Below are 22,857 nucleotides of genomic sequence, written 5' to 3' on the forward strand. Positions count from 1 at the left end.
GGTAGGGGAGGAGCAGGAAGACTGCAAGGGGAAGAAGTTGGGAGGGAAAAGAGCAAGGGGGCCAACTAGCCTCCCCAGCCACCTGACTCCCTCAGCCACTACTTTCCCTGCTGTAGTGGGGGGAGGAGAGGGGGCAGACCCTCCAATAACTAGATTCTATACCTGGAAAATTATAACAATTGTATACATTTTCCATATGTAGAATCTAATTCTTGGGGGGTTGTCTTAAATTCAGGCTTGACTTAGATTTGTGTAAATACCATATATCAGTAGAGTTTTAGCTCTAGGAATTTTCATTGTCCACTACAGTCTTATATCAGTATATTATTGCTTACACCAGTGTAAACATTTTGTCTGTCCAAACCCTGTATCTTGCTGTCCCTGTGTATACAATGGGAATAATACTTTCCTGTCTCTCAGGGGTGTTGTGAGCCTTATTTCATTAAAATGTGTGATATTCTTTCTTGGGTGATATAGAAAGCAAAGGCACTATTTGGCATTATGTTTTTCACCACACCTTGATGAAAGGGGTCAACTACACTAGTAAGTAACCTTTAACAGATCTCTGCTCTGAGCTTAGAGATTTAAAAGTATTATTTCTTTTCTTAAAAGGTAGCTTACTTACTAGCACATTTCCAATGACTTTTAGTCCTAGTTAGCATAAATAACAAAACATGCAAGAGAGAGTTGGCTGAAGTCAGTATAAATCTAAAATATGAAGCCTTTTAAAAATATATATGTATAGTACATGCTGAGTGATGCAGTAGCAAATATTGCTTCCTATTGGCTGAATGTGCCATCCATCACATGGCCTGTCAGACTACAGGCTCAGGTCTCTTTGCTAGAGCAGATGAGCAGATGTGCTTGGTGTGGAGGGACTGCTTCATTTCTCAATGGAAACAAACATCACATTTAGCTTCTTACTTCTCTTTTCATGTATAATATTTTCAGTATCTGTGGATGAAATGTTTGTAGGAATGGATGGAAGGTCAGTAATTTGATACATTTTAAAAGAGTAGATCAGTGTACTTGAATGCATGCTTTAAATGTTGTAGTTTTAGTATTTGTGCTGCATGCAAATAGATTTGGTCACAGTTCAGAAGGTCATGACAGGATTATTCTTTTCAGTTTTCAAATGTGTATGATTCACATAGAAATGAATATTTCTAAGACACAAAGTATAACCTCTTTCAAATGATTTTATCTGTAAGACTAACATGATCTAAAAAAGCATATTACTTAGTGATCTGTCTCGTGCTTGATTACATTTTAATGCTTTTCTCACTTTCTCATTCCCTATGTGTTGAAACAGAATTATAAATAAAATAGCAGGAGAGTGTGAAACCTACTCCAAGAAACACAAAAGTGTTAAAATATTCTACTTCTATACAGTGAATATTATTGAAACCTAGTTTCACTATTGCAGAAAGTATTAAAGTGATTACATTGTTTCTGGGTATTTATTTCTTATTGCCTTTTAATGCACCTGTCTCTGTACACAACATAAAGGGAAAGCAGGAAAGATCTTAGGAAAGAGAGGGTGATTTCTAAAGTCAAGCTTTATAAAAGTGAAAATAGCTAAATTGAATTATTTGCATCATAAAGACACTAATAAAATGTGGATCAGATATGGTGATGATGATCACAGCTGTACATTTAGGGCAAGAGAGACATGGTGCTTTGCTTAAGCTTGTATTAAAAGATCTGTGAACCAGTTACTGATAAATACTACAATATGTTTTCAATCAGGTAGTTTATTTGCTGATCTCATCTGGCAGGTTCCAAGTCAATTAGTGTCTCCTTAGCAGTTTCACTTTTCTGTGATCACTAGAATATTTTGACTGAAAGAAACTAATTGAGCTTTCACACAAACTTCATAATAGTGATGATTAATGAATCAAGGCACCAAAGTGAGCAGTAGTTTTTCTTTTGACTTTAGGGAAGCAGGATGAGTTCCTTTCCAGGGTAAAAGTGGCCTTAGTTTCCTTTTTAAATTAAAAAGAAAGTTCCACTGTTTGTTACTTTTAAGGTCTGGTCTGGCTCTAAAATCTTTGGTGAGGCACAGTCTATTAAAGTCAGTGGGAGTTAGGCCTAAATTGGTACTACAGAAACAGGCCCTGAATGTCAGTAATTTATAAGAGCTATTTTAATCTGAAAAACATGTCTCATTACCTGTTCAAGGCACAGCATAATTAGAATGGCACAATTTGCTTCCTCTTTAAAGTATCATATTTTAGATGTGTTTAGATGACATCTAAAGACAGCTTCAAGATTTTTTTCATTAGAAAGATTCCATGAACTCTGATTTTTTTCTGATTCAGATCTTATTTAACACTGAGCTTATACCACTGTAACTGCATTAACTTCAGCGAAGCTACTTGTGATTGGTGTCAGTAAGTGTAGAATCAGATACGCAATTGCTGTATCATCCACTAACAAACTACTTTTTCTTTTATGTATAACTGTGTTTGATTTACCCATGACTCGGATGCAGTTTTCTAGTAAAATAACTTCCAGTGCAAGTTATTAAAACTACTGCATAGTGGGTGCATCTACATGAGATGCTAACTGCAGTTGCCTGATTAGCTCTACAGTGAAGTCTCAGTGTCTACACATGTGGCTCTGTTAGACCTCAGTAAACTAATAGTGATTAATCCTTCCAGTGCCTTGCATGAAGGCTAAATTAATTTCATTTGGGCTTCTGAATTACTTAGAGTGGTAAATTCAACGTATAACATGGACATACACCATTAATTAAGACCTGGAGTGGCTGTTTTCAAATCTGGTATTCTAAAGAAAAGGCCAAAACTTTTTAAGACACACAATATATATTACCCAGAAGCTGAGGCTTATTGTTTCAAATGGATAAAAATGTGGCCATATATTTAGAAGTTCAGGTAATGTAGTATTATATTTTTAAAAAGAAAACTGTTATAAATGAGTGGCACTTCCAGCCACTCCTTACTGAATTTTTTTTTAGTTTCTAGGCTCACACAGTCCTGTCAGCCCATAGTAGAGTTTTGTCAGGAACAGGGGTAGTTAGGCTCTGAATCTTAAATTTATGGTTTCACTACAAAGAATATTGTTATATGATTTTGAATTTACTTGTATTTTCACTTCCACTGGAAATCTGCCCCATGATATTATGAGGCTGACTTCCTTGCACAATTGTATTTGAATTCTTCAGATTGCCTTTTGAATTCAAATGCTGCCTACCTGACAGTGGTAGAGTTTTGGAGAGCCACACATACTCTGCTCAGGTCAACATTCATAAAGTGCCCATTCAAAACTCTGACTGTGTCTCTGGATTATAGGTTTACAGTAAACAGCAAAAGTGCTCCTACCCCATATGTTTACAGTCCAAGCAGATTCTACCACTGATTTAATCCTGTATATAAAAATCACCTTTTCTTGACTCTGTTCCCTCCCTAGATGTCTATGGAAAATAGATGAACTTTAAAAAGTTCAGAAACTGGAAAGTATGTTGAAAGCAGCTGTCTTTTTACATCAGGGTGACTGCAGCACAGCTATAGTCATTAAAAGCAAGTGTTGCACAACAATGTACAGTAAGGGAAGGGGGCAGAGGTAGCAAAGGCCCAAACCATTCAAGGCACAAAAAGCAAAAGCAAACCATGACTCTAGCTAGTACCAGTTACCAGCACAGGCATTGCTTTGTCTCCATATGAAACTGCTGGAGAATATTCGGACCCAGTTTTTGATTGTGAATGGTCTCTTCAGACTATGTATGTTATGACAGCCTTGCCAAAACTGAGCTTCAGCTACCCCTTATGAAAGCCCCAATCTTTCAGAAGTCTCAGCATATGCACAGAACAGGAGGAGAGACGCAGCAGAATCCTGTGTGACAAATGCATCTCTTGGGTGAATGAGTAATTCTGTATAATCACCCTTTGGACCTTCCTGTAGAAGAAGGAGCGCTACACTACTTCCAGATACTTCTGTGGACTCTTGCCAGGGGCTTACACACGTCAGCAACACCTCATAGTTAACTGTATCACAGGCAGCTGGCAGATCTAATGAAATCAGCATAAGCTTGTGCTTGTTCATATCTAGGAGGAGTTCATCAACCATCAGTACGCTAGTGCCATCAGTACACTATCCCATGCAGACTGACTAAGGTCAAGGCAAACTGGGGACTGCAGGCATTACCATATTTGCTTCATCACTATTTTTGTCAAATAGGTTTCTCATTAAAAGGAGAGGGATAGGCCATGAACAGATGTTCATTTCTAGCACTAAGAATTTATCTGAAATTCTCACAGGTAGAAAAATAGCCCAGGAGCTGGAGTGTACATGTATTCCAGGCCCCTGGCTGGAGAACTGTGCAGGCGAGCTGTCCAGCTAGGAGGCACTAATGAGGTGCTCCCTGGCCCCGCCTGCCTGGGATGGGAGCAAGCTGTCAATTGGCTTCCCTTTTAAATCACCTTGGCATTTAATGCCATGGGATCAGGAACCAGGATCAGAAGAGCCTGCCTGCCTTGGATTCTGGCCCTGCTGGCTTTTGAAATCACTACCCCTGCTTCCCAGCTGGGTAGCATGGGCAGCAAGGGGAAGTTGGCAAGAGTGGAACTGGGTTTGGGGAGGCTCTCTTCCAGCCGAGTTCCCAACCCTGTCATCACTGTCCCCCACACTCACCTGGCAGTCCCTGAGTTTGGGCGAGAGGTGCAGAACAGCAGGAGAAAGCCCCTGCATCTTCCCCAAACTTGGGACTGGGAAGGCAAGAAGCAGGCAACTTTGCCCCATTGCTCTCTTCCTTTCTCAGATTAGACTGGGAGTGGTGGGGAAGCACACATCGTTCATTCTTGCAAGGAATATCCTCCAGGGCAATACCTGGAACATTATTCTCCTGGAGGGGGAATGTTTCCCTGAGAGAAACAGAAGCACTTGTAATTTCTATTGGGAAAGTGGTATTTCTCCCACTAGAAATGTAATGTCTGTATGTGACTATACTGTACTGGAAGCTAAGATGGGACAACTAAGCAGCAAATAAAGAAGAAACTGTGCACTGTGATGCTATGGCTGTGAATCCTCTGTGGAGGTGTCTACACGCTACATTAATGTGCATTCGCATGCCTACACATTTTCTAATATGACTTAGCTATTTGCACATAAATTTGATACCTGCTTTAGGTATCAAAGTTAGGTGTGAATAGCCTAAAATTGCCGTTTTTAAGGTGCATTAAGGGTGCATATGTGTAGACATGTGCCCTTAATGTGTCTTAAATTAGGCTAATGAGCATTAAATGCACATGTGTAGCCATGCTCTGTTAGTATGTGGCATACAATATGTCACGATATGCACTAAAACTGCCTTTACTGCTATGTCTGCCCCCTGCCTTCTGCGTTTGCTAGGAGACTCATGGTGCTGATGGGTTTTGTCTTACGGAGCCTGCCTGAGCTGCTTTCCCGAGTTACTCATGAGGGTCTGAATATTTCATTGGCTCTGCATGTTCATTTATTTTTGGGTGTTTTCCTGCAGAGATAAGAATCATGCCATTTCTACACGAGGAATGTAGTTGCAATTTCCTGTGTTTTTCAGGAAACTTGAAGGAGTCAAATTGCACTTGTCATAAGCTTTCAACCTGAAATCATCAGCTGTGAGGAGTCTGGCTGATAGTCCCTTTTTAGCTGGGGGTCATAACATAAGAATGGTCTTTATCTGATTTGTCCGTATCCAGCCTGTCCTCTTAAATGGAAGGATTTTATATATGTTAGTCTTCCTCAGAGGAACAAATACCTACCATCCCTGGCCATCATTTAAAATTGTTTGGGATGGAACAATTCAATTTAGGGAGATGTTGAAATTTTACGTGACCATCATAAAAACCTCAACTAGGTAACTGAGTGAACTGAATTTTGCAAGTTGGTCCTGAAGGCTGCTTGTACACACCAGGGAGGTTTAATTCTCCCTAAATTGAAGCAGTGGGTTTTTAAAAACACCGCTTCAATTTAGGGAGAACTAAACCAAAGTAAACCCCTGTGGTGTGTACACAAGGGTCGGGCCCGATTCTTACTTGCCTATCCGGCAGTGTGGTGGGGAGGGGAGTGTGGGGTGAGCTGCTAGTGGGCTGAGCGGTCCCTGAGCTGTGGAGGGGCTGGTGCTTCTCTATGCAACAGTGGTTGCACCTCCAGGCAGCTCCCACTCGCAGGCACCTAGCCTGGGTGGTCTGGGGGGGGGGTACTGCAGCCACGGAGGGAAGCACCAGCCCCCCACCTGCAGCCGTGAAGGGAAGCATTGGGCCCCTGCGCAGCTCAGGCAGGCTCTGGGAAGAAAAAAAAGAAAAAAAGATCAGGCTCACTGCTTTTTTTTTTTTTTTTTCCTTTTTTTTCTTCAGTGGAGTCTGCCCGCACAAGCTGCCCACATGGCCCCTGAGTTGCACAGGGCCCGGTGCTTCCCTCTGTGGCTGTTGCTCTTTGTTAGGTAGCAAGCTGAAACACCTTGGATGTGTTTTATTTTGCTGTGTCCCCAAGCGCAATACGCCACTGACAGTATAAAGCGCAGCGCCTTTAAAGCGCAATACACTGCCAACAGTGTAAACAGCAATGATGTTAAAGTGGTGCAAAAGGGCATTTAAGCCACTTTAAAGGCCAATTTTGTGACATGTATAAAGGCCTGAAGTGTTTTTCTCACCTGAGATTTAAGTCTGAGAGTCTCAAGCCATTGAAGATTGTATAAACTTCCAAATTGAAATTTCATAGAAATTGGGGCTAGAAGGGACCTAAAGATCATCAAGTCCAGCCCCCTGCCCAGGAAAGTCAGCTCGGGTCAAAGGATCCCAGGAAGATAAGTATCCAAACGTTTCTTGAATGAGTCCAGAGTAGGTGCCTGCACCACTTCTGGAGGGAGTCTATTCCAGGCCTTGGGGGCTCAGACAGTAAAGAAATTTTTCCTTATACAGCCTAAAACGGTTTTGGAGGAGTTTATGACTGTTAGTCCTTGTTATCCCTTGGGGTGCTCTGGTGAGCAGGCATTCCCCCAGATCCTGATGCACACCCGTTATGAACTTATAGGCAGTCACCAGGTCCCCCCTGAGCCTGTGCTTTTCCAGGCTGAAGAGTCCCATGGCTCTCAGCCTCTCTTCATAAGGCCTCTCTTACACAGTAGTGCGTTGTGAACTTTTAATGTTATATTCAGTAAAGTTATCGTATTATAAATAGTTATTACTTGAAGTAAATATTGGTAATCAGTAATCACAGTTACTTTGGCCTGCCACAAGATACAATGTCTTGCAGTAGATGCTAGTAAAGAAAAATAATTAGGTCAAATCCCGAAGCTTGCCTTCCTATCGCTTAAACAACTGTAGTAGGAGGTTTGTCTGAGCAATGACTGACTAAAAAGAAAGGAAAGAGGTGAGGGTATGGCCCATTGCAGTTATTTAGAAAAGTTGAAGTATGCTTTGTTTATACTGCTTTTGGTGTAAGGCCAGATTTTGATCAGCCATTTTATACATGCAAAAAACATGCCAGTCCTTGTTCAGCTCTTCAGGAGTGTGCTACAGTAACAGTCCTTGTACTCTCTGTGTTCTGGAAAGTAGGTCAGAGATTGGCTGTTTCTATTTCTTCCCTGTGGAGCAACATGCAAAAATAACGAGTTGGGTAGAACTGTGCGTACTGCATTACTGTCAAGGGATCTGACCAAACTTTTGTTAATTCTCTATAGGAACAGGAATAATTTTATCCACTGCTGAAGTACAGTCACCTCTGATGTGCAGTGTGTATTGCTTACGAGACATTGAAACATTAACCTACAGTTTAGAACAGGAAGTGAAGAATAAGGGGCCAAATCCTGCTGACATCTGAAAGTGTGTAACATTGCACTGGTGTGCCTGAGAGTAGATGTTGGTTAACTGTGTCTCATTAAGGCGATCAGGTGGATTTAAGTAGGAAAGCGGGTAATTACACCTGTGAGGGTCAGTCTTTTGTGGCAGGAGCGACCCAAATTAGCCCTGTACCTTGCTCAAGTGCCACTCCAGTCCCCTTCTACCCCATCTGCTGTTCCGCTTTCTGCTCCCTGCCCCTGCCACATTCCCCCCACACGAGCTGTTAGGTTGGCCATCCCTTATCTACATTGAGCTGTTTCAGAATTTAGGACCTGTTAAGGCTCTCTCAGCTCTAGTTACAGTCACAGTCTTAGAGTAGTGGAAGCCTAGCTGGCTTTTGTACTTCTTGTTTATTCCAGTTCCTCCGGAGGATGGCTGAGGTAGTGTTGCCTCAGCAGTTGAGGCAAAGAGCACATTGTGCAGTGGTTTGTTTCAAAGCTGCTCATTAGTCCTTGCCGTCACGACCAAAGTGACAGGCTGAAATACAAGGGCATCTTTACATGCGCTCTGGGGTGGCAGGGTAGGGAGGGTGCTCTCAGGAGCTGCTTTAATTAAAGTACCCACACCATCTTGTGCATTCTTGGGTATTCAGCATCCCATGCTTCAGAATAGCAGTGGGGGCGCTTTAGCTAAAGCTCATTCAACAAACTTTAATTAAAGCACCCCCACTGCTATTTTGAAGCATGGGGATGCTGAATAAATGTGCTGCTGAGGCTGCTGGACAGTGCTAGTTAGTATGTTCCAGCAGACTCTATTAGAACGTGTCATTGAAGGTGTCGAGCACATGATAGGTGCCCCAAGAGTCCACTCCAGTTTGATCAATTTTGCCTTCTGGGTTTGGGAGGCTTGGCAGGGAACACAATGGGTCTATTCCTGGCAGCATGGAGCATAGATTTCATAGACATTAGGGCTGGAAGGGACCTCGGGAGATCATTGAGTCCAGCCCCCTGCCCAAAGGGCAGGAAGTCAGCTGGGGTCATAGGATCCCAGCAAGATAAGCATCCAATTTACTCTTGAAGGTGTTCAATGTAGGTGCTTGAACCACCTCCGCTGGCAGACTGTTCCAGACCCTGGGGGCTCGGACAGTAAAGAAATTCTTCCTTATGTCCAGCCTGAAAAAGTCTTGCAGGAGTTTGTGACCATTCGACCTCATCATCCCTTGGGGTGCTCTGGTGAACAAACGTTCCCCCAAATCCTGGAGGTCACCCCTGATAAACTTATAGGAGGCTATCAGATCACCCCTGAGCCTACGCTTTTCCAGGCTAAAGAGTCCCATGGCTCTCAGCCTATCATCGTAAGATCTGTTTTCCTGACCTCTGATCATGCGCGTGGCTCTCCTCTGGACTCTCTCAAGCTTTTCCACATCCTTTTTGAATTGTGGAGCCCAAAACTGGACACAGTATTCCAGCTGCGGCCTCACCAAGGCCGAGTACAAGGGGAGAATGATGTCCCGGGATTTGCTCGAGAAGCATCTATGGATGCAAGCCAGCGTTTTGGTCGCTTTTCTAGCCGCAGCATCGCATTGGAGGCTCATGTTCATCTTGTGGTCAATGATGACCCCCAAGTCTCTTTCTTCTGTAGTGCTATCCAACATAGCACTGCCGAGCCTATAAGGAAGCTGCAGGTTTTTCCTCCCAAGGTGGAGAACCTTGCATTTTTCAGTGTTAAACACCATCAGGTTCTCATCTGCCCATTTGCTGAGCTTGTCCAGGTCAGCCTGGATCACCCATCTATCTTCTGGCGTGGATGCTTTGCCCCAAAGTTTGGTGTCATGGGCGAACTTGGCCAGTCCACTCCTGACTCCAATGTCCACATCATTAATGAAGATGTTGAACAAGATGGTCCAAGGACAGAGCCTTGAGGGACCCTACTGGTCACAGGGCACCACGATGAGTGACTGCCATCAATTACAACCCTCTGGGTCCAACCACGGAGCCAGTTTCCCAGCCAGCGGATCGTGGTGGAGCCAAGGCCACAACTGGCCAGTTTGGCCAAGAGGTGATCATGGGATACCAGATCAAATGCTTTTTTGAAGTCAAGATATATGACATCAATCTCTTCTCCCTTGTCCAGGTGATGGGTTATCTGGTCATAGAAGGAAATGAGATTGGTCAAACAAGACCTACCCGCAACAAACCCGTGCTGGCTATCCCTTAGAATGTTAGCCTGGGCCAGTCCCTCAAGGATGGCCTCCTTAATAAACTTTTCTAAGATCTTCCCCAGGATAGAAGTCAGGTTAATGGGCCTGTAGTTAGCTGGATCCACTCTCCTCCCTTTCTTGAAGATCGGCACCACATTGGCCTTCTTCCAGTCTTCGGGCACTACACCAGAGCGCCAGGAGTGTTCAAAGATCCGTGCCAGGGGCTGAAAACAGACATGCTCATTAGGCAGAGACAGATATAAAGAGAGGGCCTCCTGCCCTCCAGAATCAAAAGGCATTGAGGATGAATAGGTTTGCCAAAGTTAGTGGCAAAACTTACACTGATTCATTGGAGTCAGAAATTCATTGGAATAAGAATTTGTTTCCTGAATGATTGAGTGATGCTCTGGTCTGCTTGAACTGTAGTTGGCACAGGAGCAAGACAAGGCAGTGCTACTGCAAGAGTCCTTTATGCTTCTCCAAACCTGGAAGTGGTTCACATTAGAATGAATAATATATTCTTCTAACTAATACCTGGTTGGCTTTGGCTCCAGGAGACTGTTCTGGCAGCCAGGGCTCAAGGATATCATAGACTTTCATTGGAAGCTAAGGGGTGCTGTAGACCAACTACTGCCATGGATCCTCCTTATATTATAACATTGATTCTCAACCTTTTTTGACTCAAAGCACCCTCAGAAAATACCAGCTTAGCTTTCACTTGTTTTTTGACTACAGAAGAACAATAGAGTGGTTATCTTGCTGCAAATACCTGTTTAACACTATGAATTCATATTTTAAAATCTACCAAGATAACTTGGTGTAGATGTTTGTAAACCTAACAGTACTAGTATTTTCCGGTATCCGGTGGCAACTTAAAAGGATCTGATGGCATCCTGAGGTGCCACATCTGTCTTTGGAAATCCCTTGCAGTCGAGGGTGATTGTCTCCCATGATTGTCTTACTGTGGGTGTAAAGATGTTTGTCAAGGTGGATCCAGGATCAACAGGCTTTGCTGCAATTCAGGCACATGTTTCCTTGTGGGGTGGATGGCTCTGGATTCTTGGTTATATCCATGACATGCTGTTTCTGCTCCTCCCCCTTTTTTGTCTCCTGTTGTCATCGTAAGGTTTCAAAGTACTGACATTCTTGTAGCAGACTCTTCCTCCATTTGGGGTAGTCCTGGGTGATAGTTTCCCACGAGTTGATGTTAATGTTATATTTTTTCAAGTTGGCCTTGAGGACATCGTTGAAGCACTTTCTCTGCTCTCCTCTTGAGCAGATGTCTCAACTGAGCTGGAAGAATAAAACTTGTTTTAGGAATCTGGAGTCTGAAAACCAGATGACAAGGCCAGCCCAGTGAAGTTGATTTTGGATGATCATTGCCTCGATGCTTGTGGTGTTTGCTTGTCAGAGGATGCTAATGTTGGTGCATGTGTCTTTTCATTGGATTAGAAGGATCGTCTGCAGGTAGTGTTGATAGTACTTCTCCAGCAACTTCTGTCACCTGTATGTTGTCCATGTCTCAGCTCCATACAGTAAGGTGGGGATCACAACTGCTTGATAAACTATGAGCTTGCTTTCAGATCTGATGTTGAAGTCTTCGAACGCCCATTTTCTCAGGTGTCTGAAGGCTGCAGTTGCACAGTTGAGGTGATGTTAGATTTCTTCATTGTTGTCAGCCTTCTGGGAGAAATGGCTTCTGAGGTATGGAAAATACTCAGTGTTTTCCAGAGTTTCACAATGCATCTGAATTACTGGAGCTGGGGACTGCTCATTAAGAGCTTGTTGATGGAGGACTTTGTCTTCCATCACCTGAGCTATGCTAGGAGCTGACAACTGCTGGACCGATTACCAACCATGCTCTCAGTTATGTCATTCAAACTGGCTCCCAAGCAATGGCTGCAACAGTTGCAATGCTGATGGAAGATCAACATTGAAGGACTCAATGACCCAGTCAAGTGAGACCTCTTCCACCTCAATGAAAAGCTGGCAAAATCCAGTCAACAACAATGAGAGAATGTTGGCACTGCTTGGGGTGCCTTCAAGTCCACCATCATCAGTGCCTGTGAAGAGACGCTTGGATTCTCTACCAGGAAACTTCAAGACTGGCTTGATGAGAATGACCAGGAGATCCAAGCGTTGATGGCCCACAAGCATAAGACCTTTTGTGCTTGGCAGAATGACATCAACACCAAGCAAAATAAATTGAATCACCAACAAGTCAAGGGAACGATCCAAAGGAGGACCCATGGTATGAAGAACACATAGTGAGAAGACAAAGTGAAGGAGATGCAACATCTCGCTGACATCCATGAAATGCATGGTTTTTTTCAATGCCACCAAAGATATTTATGGTCTGAGAACTCGGGGACCGAGCCCCTTGAAACCTAAGAATGGAGGAGGCAGTATAGCTATGCCTTATTGTAGCTGTATAGTAGGGAAGGGCAGGTTTCCTGCACTAGGCTAGGGGTAGGTATTTTAGAGTTTGTTCTAAACATGCTGAGGCTGATCTTCAACTGTGGCTAGGGAATGCATAGTGCCCTCCTTGTGCTCCTCTGCTTCTGGGCTGAAACTGTATCGGACTCCTTTAGTGATCTAGAACAGGATGAAGGTTTTTCTAAATTAAGGTAGTTGCCAGCATTTTCTCAGGGCTAAAACAACAACTTTTGGATGGAAAAGATGGCGGGGAGGTCTTGACTTTTAACACTGTTTTCTGCCAGAAGGGTCAGGGCATAGCATGGGAACCTGCTGTACCTCACTAAATCCTCTAATATTGTGTTGATTGTCATATGCCTGGATACACTGCCTTTAGGGCTGTTTGACATGTCACTATGACATAATCCAACCAAAGATCAGAGATATGTTTTTAACTACAAGTAAATAGCAGTTGAATGGGATGTTACGAAGAACCCTCCACACTGAAGTTGTTTCAAATAAATGTTTTTCTTCTCTCTTCTAGTACACATGCATTTTCTGATGAAGAGCTTCCCCAAAGAAATGGTAAGACTTTTCAGTGCACTGGAATGTACTAATGTTATCTCTGTTGACACCATCGTTTTAGTCTTGATTTCCACATACAGTTTCTATTGACATCAGTGAAACTTCTGCTAGAGAATGGATGTGTTATAAATCTTTTATAGTGAAACCCTCTTTAAAGAGTACCATTTTAAAGGATTTTCCTTGTTAAAAGAGAAAGTTATGGATTATATAAGGGCACTGGATGGAATTTGATATACATGAAATAAAATGAACTGTTAGAGTGTTTTGTATCCACTGAAAACATGTGGGACTAAATCTTCAAAGAATAGTGCAAGGGGAGTATTCACAAGGTTGTGTTGTCCCTACAAAGGCTTGGATTTGTGCAAACTAATCCAGTAATTGCTCACTCACCCACAGTACAAATGCACATTGATTAAACACAGACATTAATATATGCATTGTGCATGCAGTCTTTTGTATGGTCATACAGTACATGCTGCTTTGAAAATGTGGTCCGCTGTGAGAAGCCTCTTATGAATAGATATGGGATGAATTAATACATCTGTAGTAGTAAATCCTGAAGTTCCTTGCACCAAATAAGGGATTAATCTCTGAATCACAAAAACTCAACATGCACCAGAAGTAAAATATATTGGAAAAGTGATTTGTTGAAAACAAATGTTTGTTCAGTGTATGCCTGCTCTCTGAACTAAATGGAAATAGCTTTCACAAAACAAGGGAACTCTCTTAAATGTGTGTTGCCTTTTGTGCCCTTTTCCTTGTAATGGAACATGCAGGGTCATACATTTCTAGATCGAACATTTTTCCATTTATTCTCATGACTTTCTCTTTTTCTCCAGAGCAACAGTTCGATGGTGGTGTGAAGCCAAAACTTAACATAAATCAAGTAGCAATTACTCAGGTATGGAGGTGTCAAGATATTGGATTGCACAGTCTTTTTGGACATATTTAGATGTTTTTTTGTTGATTGTTTTTTTTCATGGACCAACCATCAAAGTTATCTGAATTCTTATAGTAAGGCTGATTGTCCACACTGGCAGCCAGTATTTCTCCTGATGACTTGATTCTGGTAGGCCCTGGCCAATTCCTAGGAGTGCTGAGTGACTTCAGCTTAGATGAAGGTCAGTGAGAGTTGAGGGCTTTGAGTACCTTTCTAGATGTGCAGAGCACCTTGCAGCTTCAGATCCATAGGACCAAATCTTGTCATCCTTTCTCAGATGTAGCACCATCTGGCTGCAATGCTGATTTTCCTGAACACAGGATCCAAGTTTTGTTCATATGACTTGTACAGAAGACCTAACTAGTCTGCTAAATTCAGTGGGAAGTGTGAGGGCGCCGTCAGAAGTGACATTTTGGCACGTGATCAGTCCCCTGAAAGTGCACTACAGCCATGCCCTGATAGAAGTGCACAGCTGTAGAGCGCTTAAAAAGTGTCCAATCACATGACAAATGAACCCCCATTACATGAGGGTTCAAATGAAGCTGCTCCAAAGCAAAGTACCTTCATTAGCTTCTTTCAGTGTCTTCCTGGGAGCAGAGCTGGGCTCATGCAGCTCAGCCCAGTCCTGCCCCCAGAGCTGATTTCAGGATGGGAGAGGGTCTAGGGAGGGGAGGAAGTTTGGCCTGGGGTTTGCCCAGCTTGCGCTGGAGCAGAGAGGGCAGGTAGATTGGTTACCTGCCCCCACTCCCCACTCTTGCCTACAGGCTAGGCAAACTGCAGACGGAGCTCCTTTTACTTCCTTCTCTCCCTCCCATCCTGAAGACAGCACCAGAGCTGGGGGTGCTAGGAGAGAGAGGCTACAGACATGCAGCTGGCACCAAAGTGGAAGTTGATCCCCCACCCCTCTGGACCCAACAGAGAACATCTGTTGGGTCGGAGGTCACTATAACTCATGGTGCTTCCTGTGAAGTATCATGAGTTACAGTGGGGAGCTGCACATCTGTCAGTGCCCTGACTGTTGAACTGACCCCAAAGATACAGAAAGGTTTGCATTTTCATAAACAGGCAGAAGTTGTGATTTAATCCTTAAGTGATTTAATCCACTTTGTCACTACTGCTAAGGTTCCTAACAGTTGTTTGTAAATGATTCACATGGTAACAGAGAAGACAAATTTTTCTTTTCCTTTACATATAATCCTTGTAATCTTATCATTACATTTATTGCTGCTTGTGGTTGGAAACTCTCTGACAATTCTTTCTCAATGCCACAAAAAATCTACTCATCTTAAATCCTAAGGCAGTCTTTGTATGCTATATAAAGATCAAGTATCATATGGGCTTTTAGGATTTAGATAGGAGAGCTGATATGCCAAGTACAAAAGCAAAATAAAAATCTCTTGAAGCTAAGACAATTTTGTGGCATAACTATGGCTATGCAATTGTCTTGTAAAATGCTGTTTATGACTGTGATTCAGTACTTTTGTTTGTGATCTCCTGGGTTAAGCTCTGTTCTCCTTTACATATGTGAAACTACATAGACACTGCAGTTACATTGGCTTATTCAGGAGATGTCAGGCTTGCAAACTAAAAGATCTCATTGGCTGCATCCAGACAAGCAGGGGTACACAGTTTGTGGTGCCACAAACTGCACATGGTCAATGTTAAAATGTGTGCTGTGCTGCAGATTTGCAGTGCAGTGGCAGAACGTGCTACTGGGATTTCCTGGTAGCAGAAAAACCCGTGAATACAAGAGCAATGCAAAGCACGCAAAACAAGTGTGCACCAGCACACAGAGGCAGGGCCGACCAGAGCAATGCTCTGGCTGCCAGTCAGGCCTCTGTTGCCTCTGCTAATCTAGCATGCCACCATGTAAGACTGCTGGGGCCAGCACAGGTGCTGGCCCCAGGCTCCAGTTCTCTCTGGCTGAAGAGCTGGGAGGAACTGGGCAAGGGCAGTTTGCCTGCTGTGGGACAATTTGTACTGCAAAAAAGTGCACATGCAGGGACATGCTTTGAGGTAATATGTGCTGCTGCAAGTATACACCCCTGCATGTCTGCCCCTGCATGCTTTGTTTGACTGTGGAATTAGGCCAGTATATTTCTATTTCCTATAAAAGCACATCCAAAAACATGGAGAAAAAATCCAACGCGTTTTAAACACACAGATCTGACCTTGCTGTTGTGTTTAACCATCTAACCAACTTTCATTATTTAAAAACAATATTGGGCCAAATTCTGCTTGCAGTTTTACACCCATGTTATCATTCACTTTGCCAGGTGAACTGAATAATTGTTGCATAGCCTTTCAGCCTGTAGGTCCAAATCCTTGGGCTAAGCTAAGTCTCCTTCACGGTGCTTGAGAAGACTGGAAAGAACTAAGAACTGTCTCCTAACAGTGCAGCTAAAGATGCTCCTGTTGAAGGGAAATCTCCTGTCTGTGTATGGCTGCTATTGCAAATCTTGCTTAACTGTTTTGTGAAGGGGGTGTTGTGTGTGGGGCTGGAGATGGAAGGGACTATGGTGGGAAGACAGTGTGTCTCAGTGATCCTGGATCAGGTGAACAGGCTGTAAGAGGCATTTCTAGCTGTTATTAGGTACATTAGCTGTCTGGCTATTCTTGGTTAACCTGGAGGCCTAGATGGTCCCCTGCCATACCCAGGATTGCAGAAGCTGGAAAGGTTGCCCCGAGACATCTTTGCCTCTCCAGTTCATCAGCTGGAATCTGGATGTACTGGGTGCTTTCCCAGTACTAAAATTATATATTCCATTATGTGGTGAAACAGTATTGTAATAACATTTTTTTCATGATTATCTCTGTATGGTTTAGATTGTCAACTACAACTTGAGCAGAAGAGGACAATCAGAAAGAGAATCTTGGGGGACTTTCACTCACAGTCACCACAGCCCTGTAAATGTCACAATTAATGGAATTCCCTGCATTCTTTTCTGGGCCAAAAGGATAATGATTAAATTTAAAAACCACACTCAGCTGGACCTGACTGAGAAGACATTTGGCATTCATGCGACAGTAGATGTTGGGGATTCTAACTGCAGTGAAGACAGTGCAACGTAAGATGGCATCCTACTTGCAGTGATCTCACGGATTTGCAGGGATGCTGGTAGTCAGTTGCTTAGGGCACAACCCTAGGAGGTTTGAAGCTCCAAGACCCCAAGCATTTTAAGCGCTTCTCTTTTACACTGAGGGAAGAACTATTTTTTTTCTTCTGTTTAACTCTACTGGCCAATACGTGTTGAGGTAGTCATAGCTCTACTTACTCTCCACTTTCCCCAGGTGTTTTTTGACATATGGCTGCAAAGCTTTCGGTCTAAGAATTTTTTTCTTATTGATGATATGCAAAATTTACAAACAAACAAAAACAATTACTGGCATATTTATTACATAATTAAGTAATATTATCACACACACCCACACACACACTCCATTGAGGGGTCTGCTCTTCCTCCCCACTTCCCCGGAGGATACATACTGCAGGGAGACCTTGAGGAGGAGGCTGGTGTGAAAGGAGCCCAGGAATCCTGTAAGCTGGCTCTGTGTGCTCCCAGTACACAAAGCCTCTGACTCATCTGCACCCCCAGTTGCCCTGAAGCTGCTGTGACATGTGTGGAGCCATGTCTTTCTGGGGTGCTGGCTGCAGCTGCCTGCTGCAAGGGGAGCCCGTGCCTGAGCCTAGCTCCGGGCAGAGCCCTGAGGGAGGTGCCCAGGCTTGGGGTACTCTGTGGGGAGCCTGCTTCCTGCTTTGGGGGTGCCCCCATCCTACAGAGCAGGGGGCTGGGACACCCATGCAGACCTCAGCAGTGCCCTGACCTTTCTGCAGTGGCTTGGGCTTCAGCATCTGTCCTCTATCCCCAGAGCATTGCTGCCTCCCAGGCCATGTTGGCAGGCTCTTTGTGTCTGCCCCCTGGAGCACTCACTCCACCCCGTAGCCAGCTCTGCCACCCTAGGGGACACTTAGGGGATGCACACTCGACAAGGTGAACAGGAGGGAGGGGGAAACATGAGTAGAGGATAGGAATACCCCAAGCCTCTGTTTGGACATGCTTCCTACCAGCCAGGCCTGCCCTTGCCTTCCCCCTCCCGACTGAGAGCAAACAATGAGGAATCTCATCTCCCACACAATCAATACCCAATATCTGTGCTTTTCAAAGACCCTAGTGGGGAGCAGGGTTGCCATGTGCTCATATAAGTAAGGTGCTACTTAACAGGACAGAGGAATTGCCAACTAATAACAGAAAGGGGGCAAAGCAGTATTGGGGATGTGATACTATACAGCAACAGCAATAATAATCCGTAATTTATGTAACTGAATTATCACTTCATGATTCCCATTTTAGTTGGGAAACTGAGGCACACAGGGTACAGTGAAGTCCTCAAACAAATCAGTGGGAGAACTGGAAACAACTCTTGCTTTCTCAGTGTTCCATCCACTGCACCAACACAGCGGAAATTGTTCAGGTTTCAATAAGTGCCAGGTTACTATAGCAAAAGCCATCTATGCAACTGAGACACTATATCTGAACTAAAAGCTTGTCTCATGCTTAGTCAGAATTTGAATAGTCAATCTGTATTTTGAAAGATAAATTGAAATGAGGAAAAACTAATGTTAGTTTTAATAAAAATGCATTGAAAAATAATCTTCTGCCATTAGACAGCTAGTAGTTTAATAAACACATGCAAATCAGGCAGACTGCTATGTGATCCACACCTTCCCTTCTAACCCTTGGTAGGACTTTTACCACTCTATTCTATTATATTAATAGAAACCTATCCATTGTTTTTAGATAAACCTTTAGGTTGCTTCACACTGCCTAACCAGCATAGTTCACTTGAACCCAGAACCAAAGACCAGGGCCCACAGGTGTCTGACTTAAATTACTGTATTACATACATACATAGTTATTCCTGTGTTTTATATGCTCTGAGTCCTGGCTCAGGCATCATATTTAATGTGAAGTTTGCCTCTGTCCTCCATTTGATATGTATAGTTGTAACTTAAGCAAATGAAGGTTTGAAACCAGCATTCTTGCTTAGTGGATCTAATTTCAGACAAGCAAATTGTAAGTGATTTTTGAAGAGCAAAACTTTCAGGTTTTTAGCCAAAATGAAATTGTCTAGTTGTGCTTTTAATTTCTCTCAGACTTAAGGCCTGAAGTTACATAGGTGTGTCCCTCCCTGCGGTAACCTCCAGTTGTTTATGTAGGTGGGACATGCACTATGTAGAACTTTTAAGCATGTGAAGTATTTCCTTTTTGAAGTCCAAGCTTCATTCAAATCAACCGCAAAACTGTCCTTGACTTGAATGGAATTGTGATTTCACTCTTTAACATTGACTCTTAGGGGATCTGAATTGAAATATTCTGCTCTCTAATAATGTTTTGATCATTTGATATGTATATTAGCCCTATTTCTAATTTGACATTGGTTTTTTTTTTGACTCAGGCTTTCACTCAAGTTTGGTGACATTGACAATCTGAAAGATCTTGTTATTAGGTAGGTATACAAGATAAGATTTAAAAATTTATTAGATTAGCAAATCCTGGTATCTTGAATGCATGGTTTTTAATTATTTTGGAAAATATTCTGCATAAGCAAGAATTATGACTCAGACTTGTTAATTATATAGGAAAACATATCAAAGATGGTTCATTAGGGTCCACATATGTCATCTGAATTTTTTCCTTCACTTTTATATTGTTTCATTTTCGGAAAAGATCAGGCCATTTTTTAAAGTAGAACATTTCCTTTTTTCCTTAAATTGATGGTAGTGTACTCTCAGACATAAGACTGAGGCTTCCTTGTCAATCTGGGAAGTAGATGCTGTCTGCCAAATAACAGGTGTATGTGACCTGTGTTTAAGCAAGATGTGCCCAGGCATGAGCTGAGTATCCATATGATAGGAGACTGTAAACTTCATTCTTGCACACCACATTTTCTCCTGACTGCTTGCCTTGCTCACTTACTGTGCCTTGTCTAAAATTTAGGCCATATATTCCTTAGGGTATGGAATATTTCTTTGTATCCTCTATGAAGCATCTGGCACATTCTGGGAAACTATAAAATAATATGTAGCAAAATGTGTGGAGAAGTAAATATTACCTACCAATGTATAATACAAAATAAGATTCTACTACACATGTAAATCATTGGTATTTTATCTTTTAAGAGTCTTATGAATATAGAAAACTTAACAAGTAAAACACTTTGTAAATTTACAGTCTAAAGAACAGATGTCCTTCCAGGTCAATGGGATTCATTTTATTGACTTCTGTGGGCTCTCAGAGGAGATTGTGTGAGGTGTTAAGAGTCTCTCAGATCCTTGTAGGACTGAGTCCTAACGAAGGCAAGATCTACACTGGTGCATGAATCTTAATGTATCCTTAAGCTGCCACCTGAAAAAATTCTCACATCCAAGATGTGAATAAATTGGAAAATATCACAATACCACTAGAACACATTTCTATTACATATATTTTTTTCAAGCAGTGTAATTTTTTCTATCCAAACCAGCTTTTTGAAACAATTTCCCTCCTACCAGTCAACTGCCTAGGAAGCCTGTAATTTGTAACAGGAGGAGGCAAGTTGATTGGATGGTATTTCTCTAATGCTGCTCATAAAGAGACAATCAGAAATGTGCAGTACCTTTGTGACCACCTTACTGTGCCTGGAACCATTCATGTGAGAGAACCAATCACCATCAGCTGCAGAAATCAGGAGTCTAGTATTATCTTTCAGACTCACTTTCCCATACAGCGACAGAAAGAGCCAGATACTCACCTGGTATAAATAGGCATGGTTCTATTAACTTGAGCAAGTCCTATAAGGCTCTTTTATAGGTGGGATTCAACAAGGCATGTTTTCACTTTTGAAAGTCTTTTTAATTCTCTCTTTTTCTACAATATTATTTTCAGATTCTTATTGACAAGCAGTTATTACAAGCTGTCTGTTCAGAACTGGTTTAGTTTACATAGAGTACAGATTCTTTACAATCATTCTGTACAAGCAACGTTTAATGCAACCCAAATATATGCTCCAGCAAGTTATTCCTATCATTGTGAACATGTGAGTAGCTTGCAGAGGTATGATGCACTCCTGATGCCCAGCTCTGCAAATGATGTATCCAGGCTTTGGGAAGTCACTTTTATCGATTTCCAGGTAATAAGACAATGTTAACACAGAATTTTATGAGTAATTTAATAGAACTTCATTGACTAGGCAACTCTGTTCAGTGATGCCAGGAAGAGTTAATGACCTGCTTCAAGCAGCTTAGAAGATCTCCTGGGATCATGGAGTAACCTTTGAACAGAAAAGATCGAAATGATCAAACTTAACTGCTTGTTAAATGAGAGGAGATGCAGAATGGTTTTTTTATGTAATTTTTTTTGGAAGGGGCGGTCATCTATCACAGGGGTGCCCCATTTTGCTCTACTTCTCTGGCTGGCTATGGTTCAACAGTTCTTGAGACACTTTGGCTGGGGCCAGTATCTCAGGAACTCAAAACTGGCACCAGTAGATGCTTCAGCCCTTGCACAGATCTGTGTTCTGCTCTTCCAGCTAACAAGAATTCAGGTACTCCAGAGTTCAGAATTTTCGGTCAGTTTTAGATGTTATCCAGGAGAATTTTTATAATGGTTATTGATCCTGCAGTTGCATCTCCTCAATAGAAAAAGAGACAGAAGTGAAGCCTCATGAAGGAACAGCCATTTCAGCCAAGACTGAGCAGCAAATGGGCACTGGAGGGAAATAGGGGATACTGGGAGGGTAATGAATAGCTGAGAAGAGAGAGAGAAGAAATATAGCTCCTTCATTTTCTAACTCACAGGGAGATGGTCTTAAAAACAGCAGTCTGAGATAGTCCCATCTGTCTTCCCCATACACAACTGTATAGTTTTACCCTATGTTAGAGTTGAAGTAACTCTCCCTCATTTATACCAATGGGTGGAATTTTCACTATAGGGGCAAAACTCAGACCACATGTGAATGAGTAGAACTCACATATTTCAAAGGAATTGTATCCATTTATATCAGATCTGAAGCTAGCACTGTAAAATTAAGTATTTAAGGCAGGCAACAGGAAGCGTTTCCTTGTTTCCTTAATAGCTGTGTCCACATTAGTAAGAATTTCTGGAGAGAATTTTTTTACTCTTACCAAATCTGGGAATGCTTTGTAAAACCGTATTACCAAGCATACAGTTAAATGTGATTTGACTGTCAAGTTACCACAGGAGATTTTGTGAACAAGACTAGAATAGAACAGAGGCCAGAATAAATTCTGTGAATCAAATCCAGCCAGCCCTGCAAAATACAATTTTTCTATATGAAAACTTTGGCTTAATATCCATACTAGCAGGAGAAGCAAAATTTATGAAGTGGTCTGTAAGTAAAACAGCAGCTATTTTTAATATAAGCCCTTTTATTCTTTCTACAGATTCAAGGCTTTAATATTGAAGAAGGACATTTTGCTTATGCCAAGGATTGTGCATCCTTTTTCTCACCAGCAATTCTTATGGGGTTGGTTATGTCATTAATTCTGCTTCTGGTCCTGGCTTATGCTCTCCATATGTTGATCCACTTAAAGTCTCTTGACAGGCACTATGAATGCAAAGCCTCTCCTGCCTATTTTGGACAAATGAAAGACAGTGACATGGCAGATGAAAAAGAACCACTGAGAAACAATGGAAATGAATCCTATGAACTTAGAAACCAAGAGTTCTGTAAAATCTATATTTAGCAGTGTTTGACTGCCTCCTTCAAGCGGTCACTCTCTTTCTGTATTTTTTTCTGTCTTGCTTAGCTTGTGCATTAGCTAAACATTTCCATCAAATGACTTAATTCAATCATTATATATACGTTATGTATCAGATTACTTGTTTAGTCATTCATTGGTCTTTATTTCTTGATCGTCAGTCAATACCTTGGAAAGC

The 22,857-nt window shown here is 42.3% G+C and overlaps 1 protein-coding gene across 1 annotated transcript; it reads left to right on the forward strand.

Annotated features, from left to right (window-relative positions):
• The first annotated feature begins 208 nt into the window (after positions 1-208).
• Positions 209-22,798, forward strand: LOC149868217 (V-type proton ATPase subunit S1-like protein). Its single transcript, XM_090038200.1, has 7 exons — positions 209-988; positions 12,938-12,978; positions 13,818-13,879; positions 16,745-16,986; positions 19,376-19,426; positions 20,845-21,088; positions 22,362-22,798. The coding sequence occupies exons 1-7, from the start codon at positions 894-896 to the stop codon at positions 22,662-22,664; spliced, it is 1,038 nt and encodes a 345-aa protein (XP_089894326.1). The 5' UTR covers positions 209-893; the 3' UTR covers positions 22,665-22,798.
• The last annotated feature ends 59 nt before the right edge of the window (positions 22,799-22,857 follow it).

Source organism: Crocodylus siamensis, chromosome 3 (assembly GCF_052110815.1).
Source record: "Crocodylus siamensis isolate JL-2025a chromosome 3, ASM5211081v1, whole genome shotgun sequence".
Classification (NCBI taxonomy): Eukaryota; Metazoa; Chordata; order Crocodylia; family Crocodylidae; genus Crocodylus; species Crocodylus siamensis.

What these genes read in the sequence shown, in the direction of transcription:
- LOC149868217 (XM_090038200.1), top strand. Translation starts at nt 894, where the DNA reads ATGGAAACAAACATCACATTTAGCTTCTTACTTCTCTTTTCATGTATA. An exon ending in ATCAAGTAGCAATTACTCAG is followed by an intron (nt 13,880 to 16,744) that starts GTATGGAGGTGT and finishes TGTATGGTTTAG; the next exon opens with ATTGTCAACTACAACTTGAG. An exon ending in TCACTTTTATCGATTTCCAG is followed by an intron (nt 21,089 to 22,361) that starts GTAATAAGACAA and finishes TTCTTTCTACAG; the next exon opens with ATTCAAGGCTTTAATATTGA.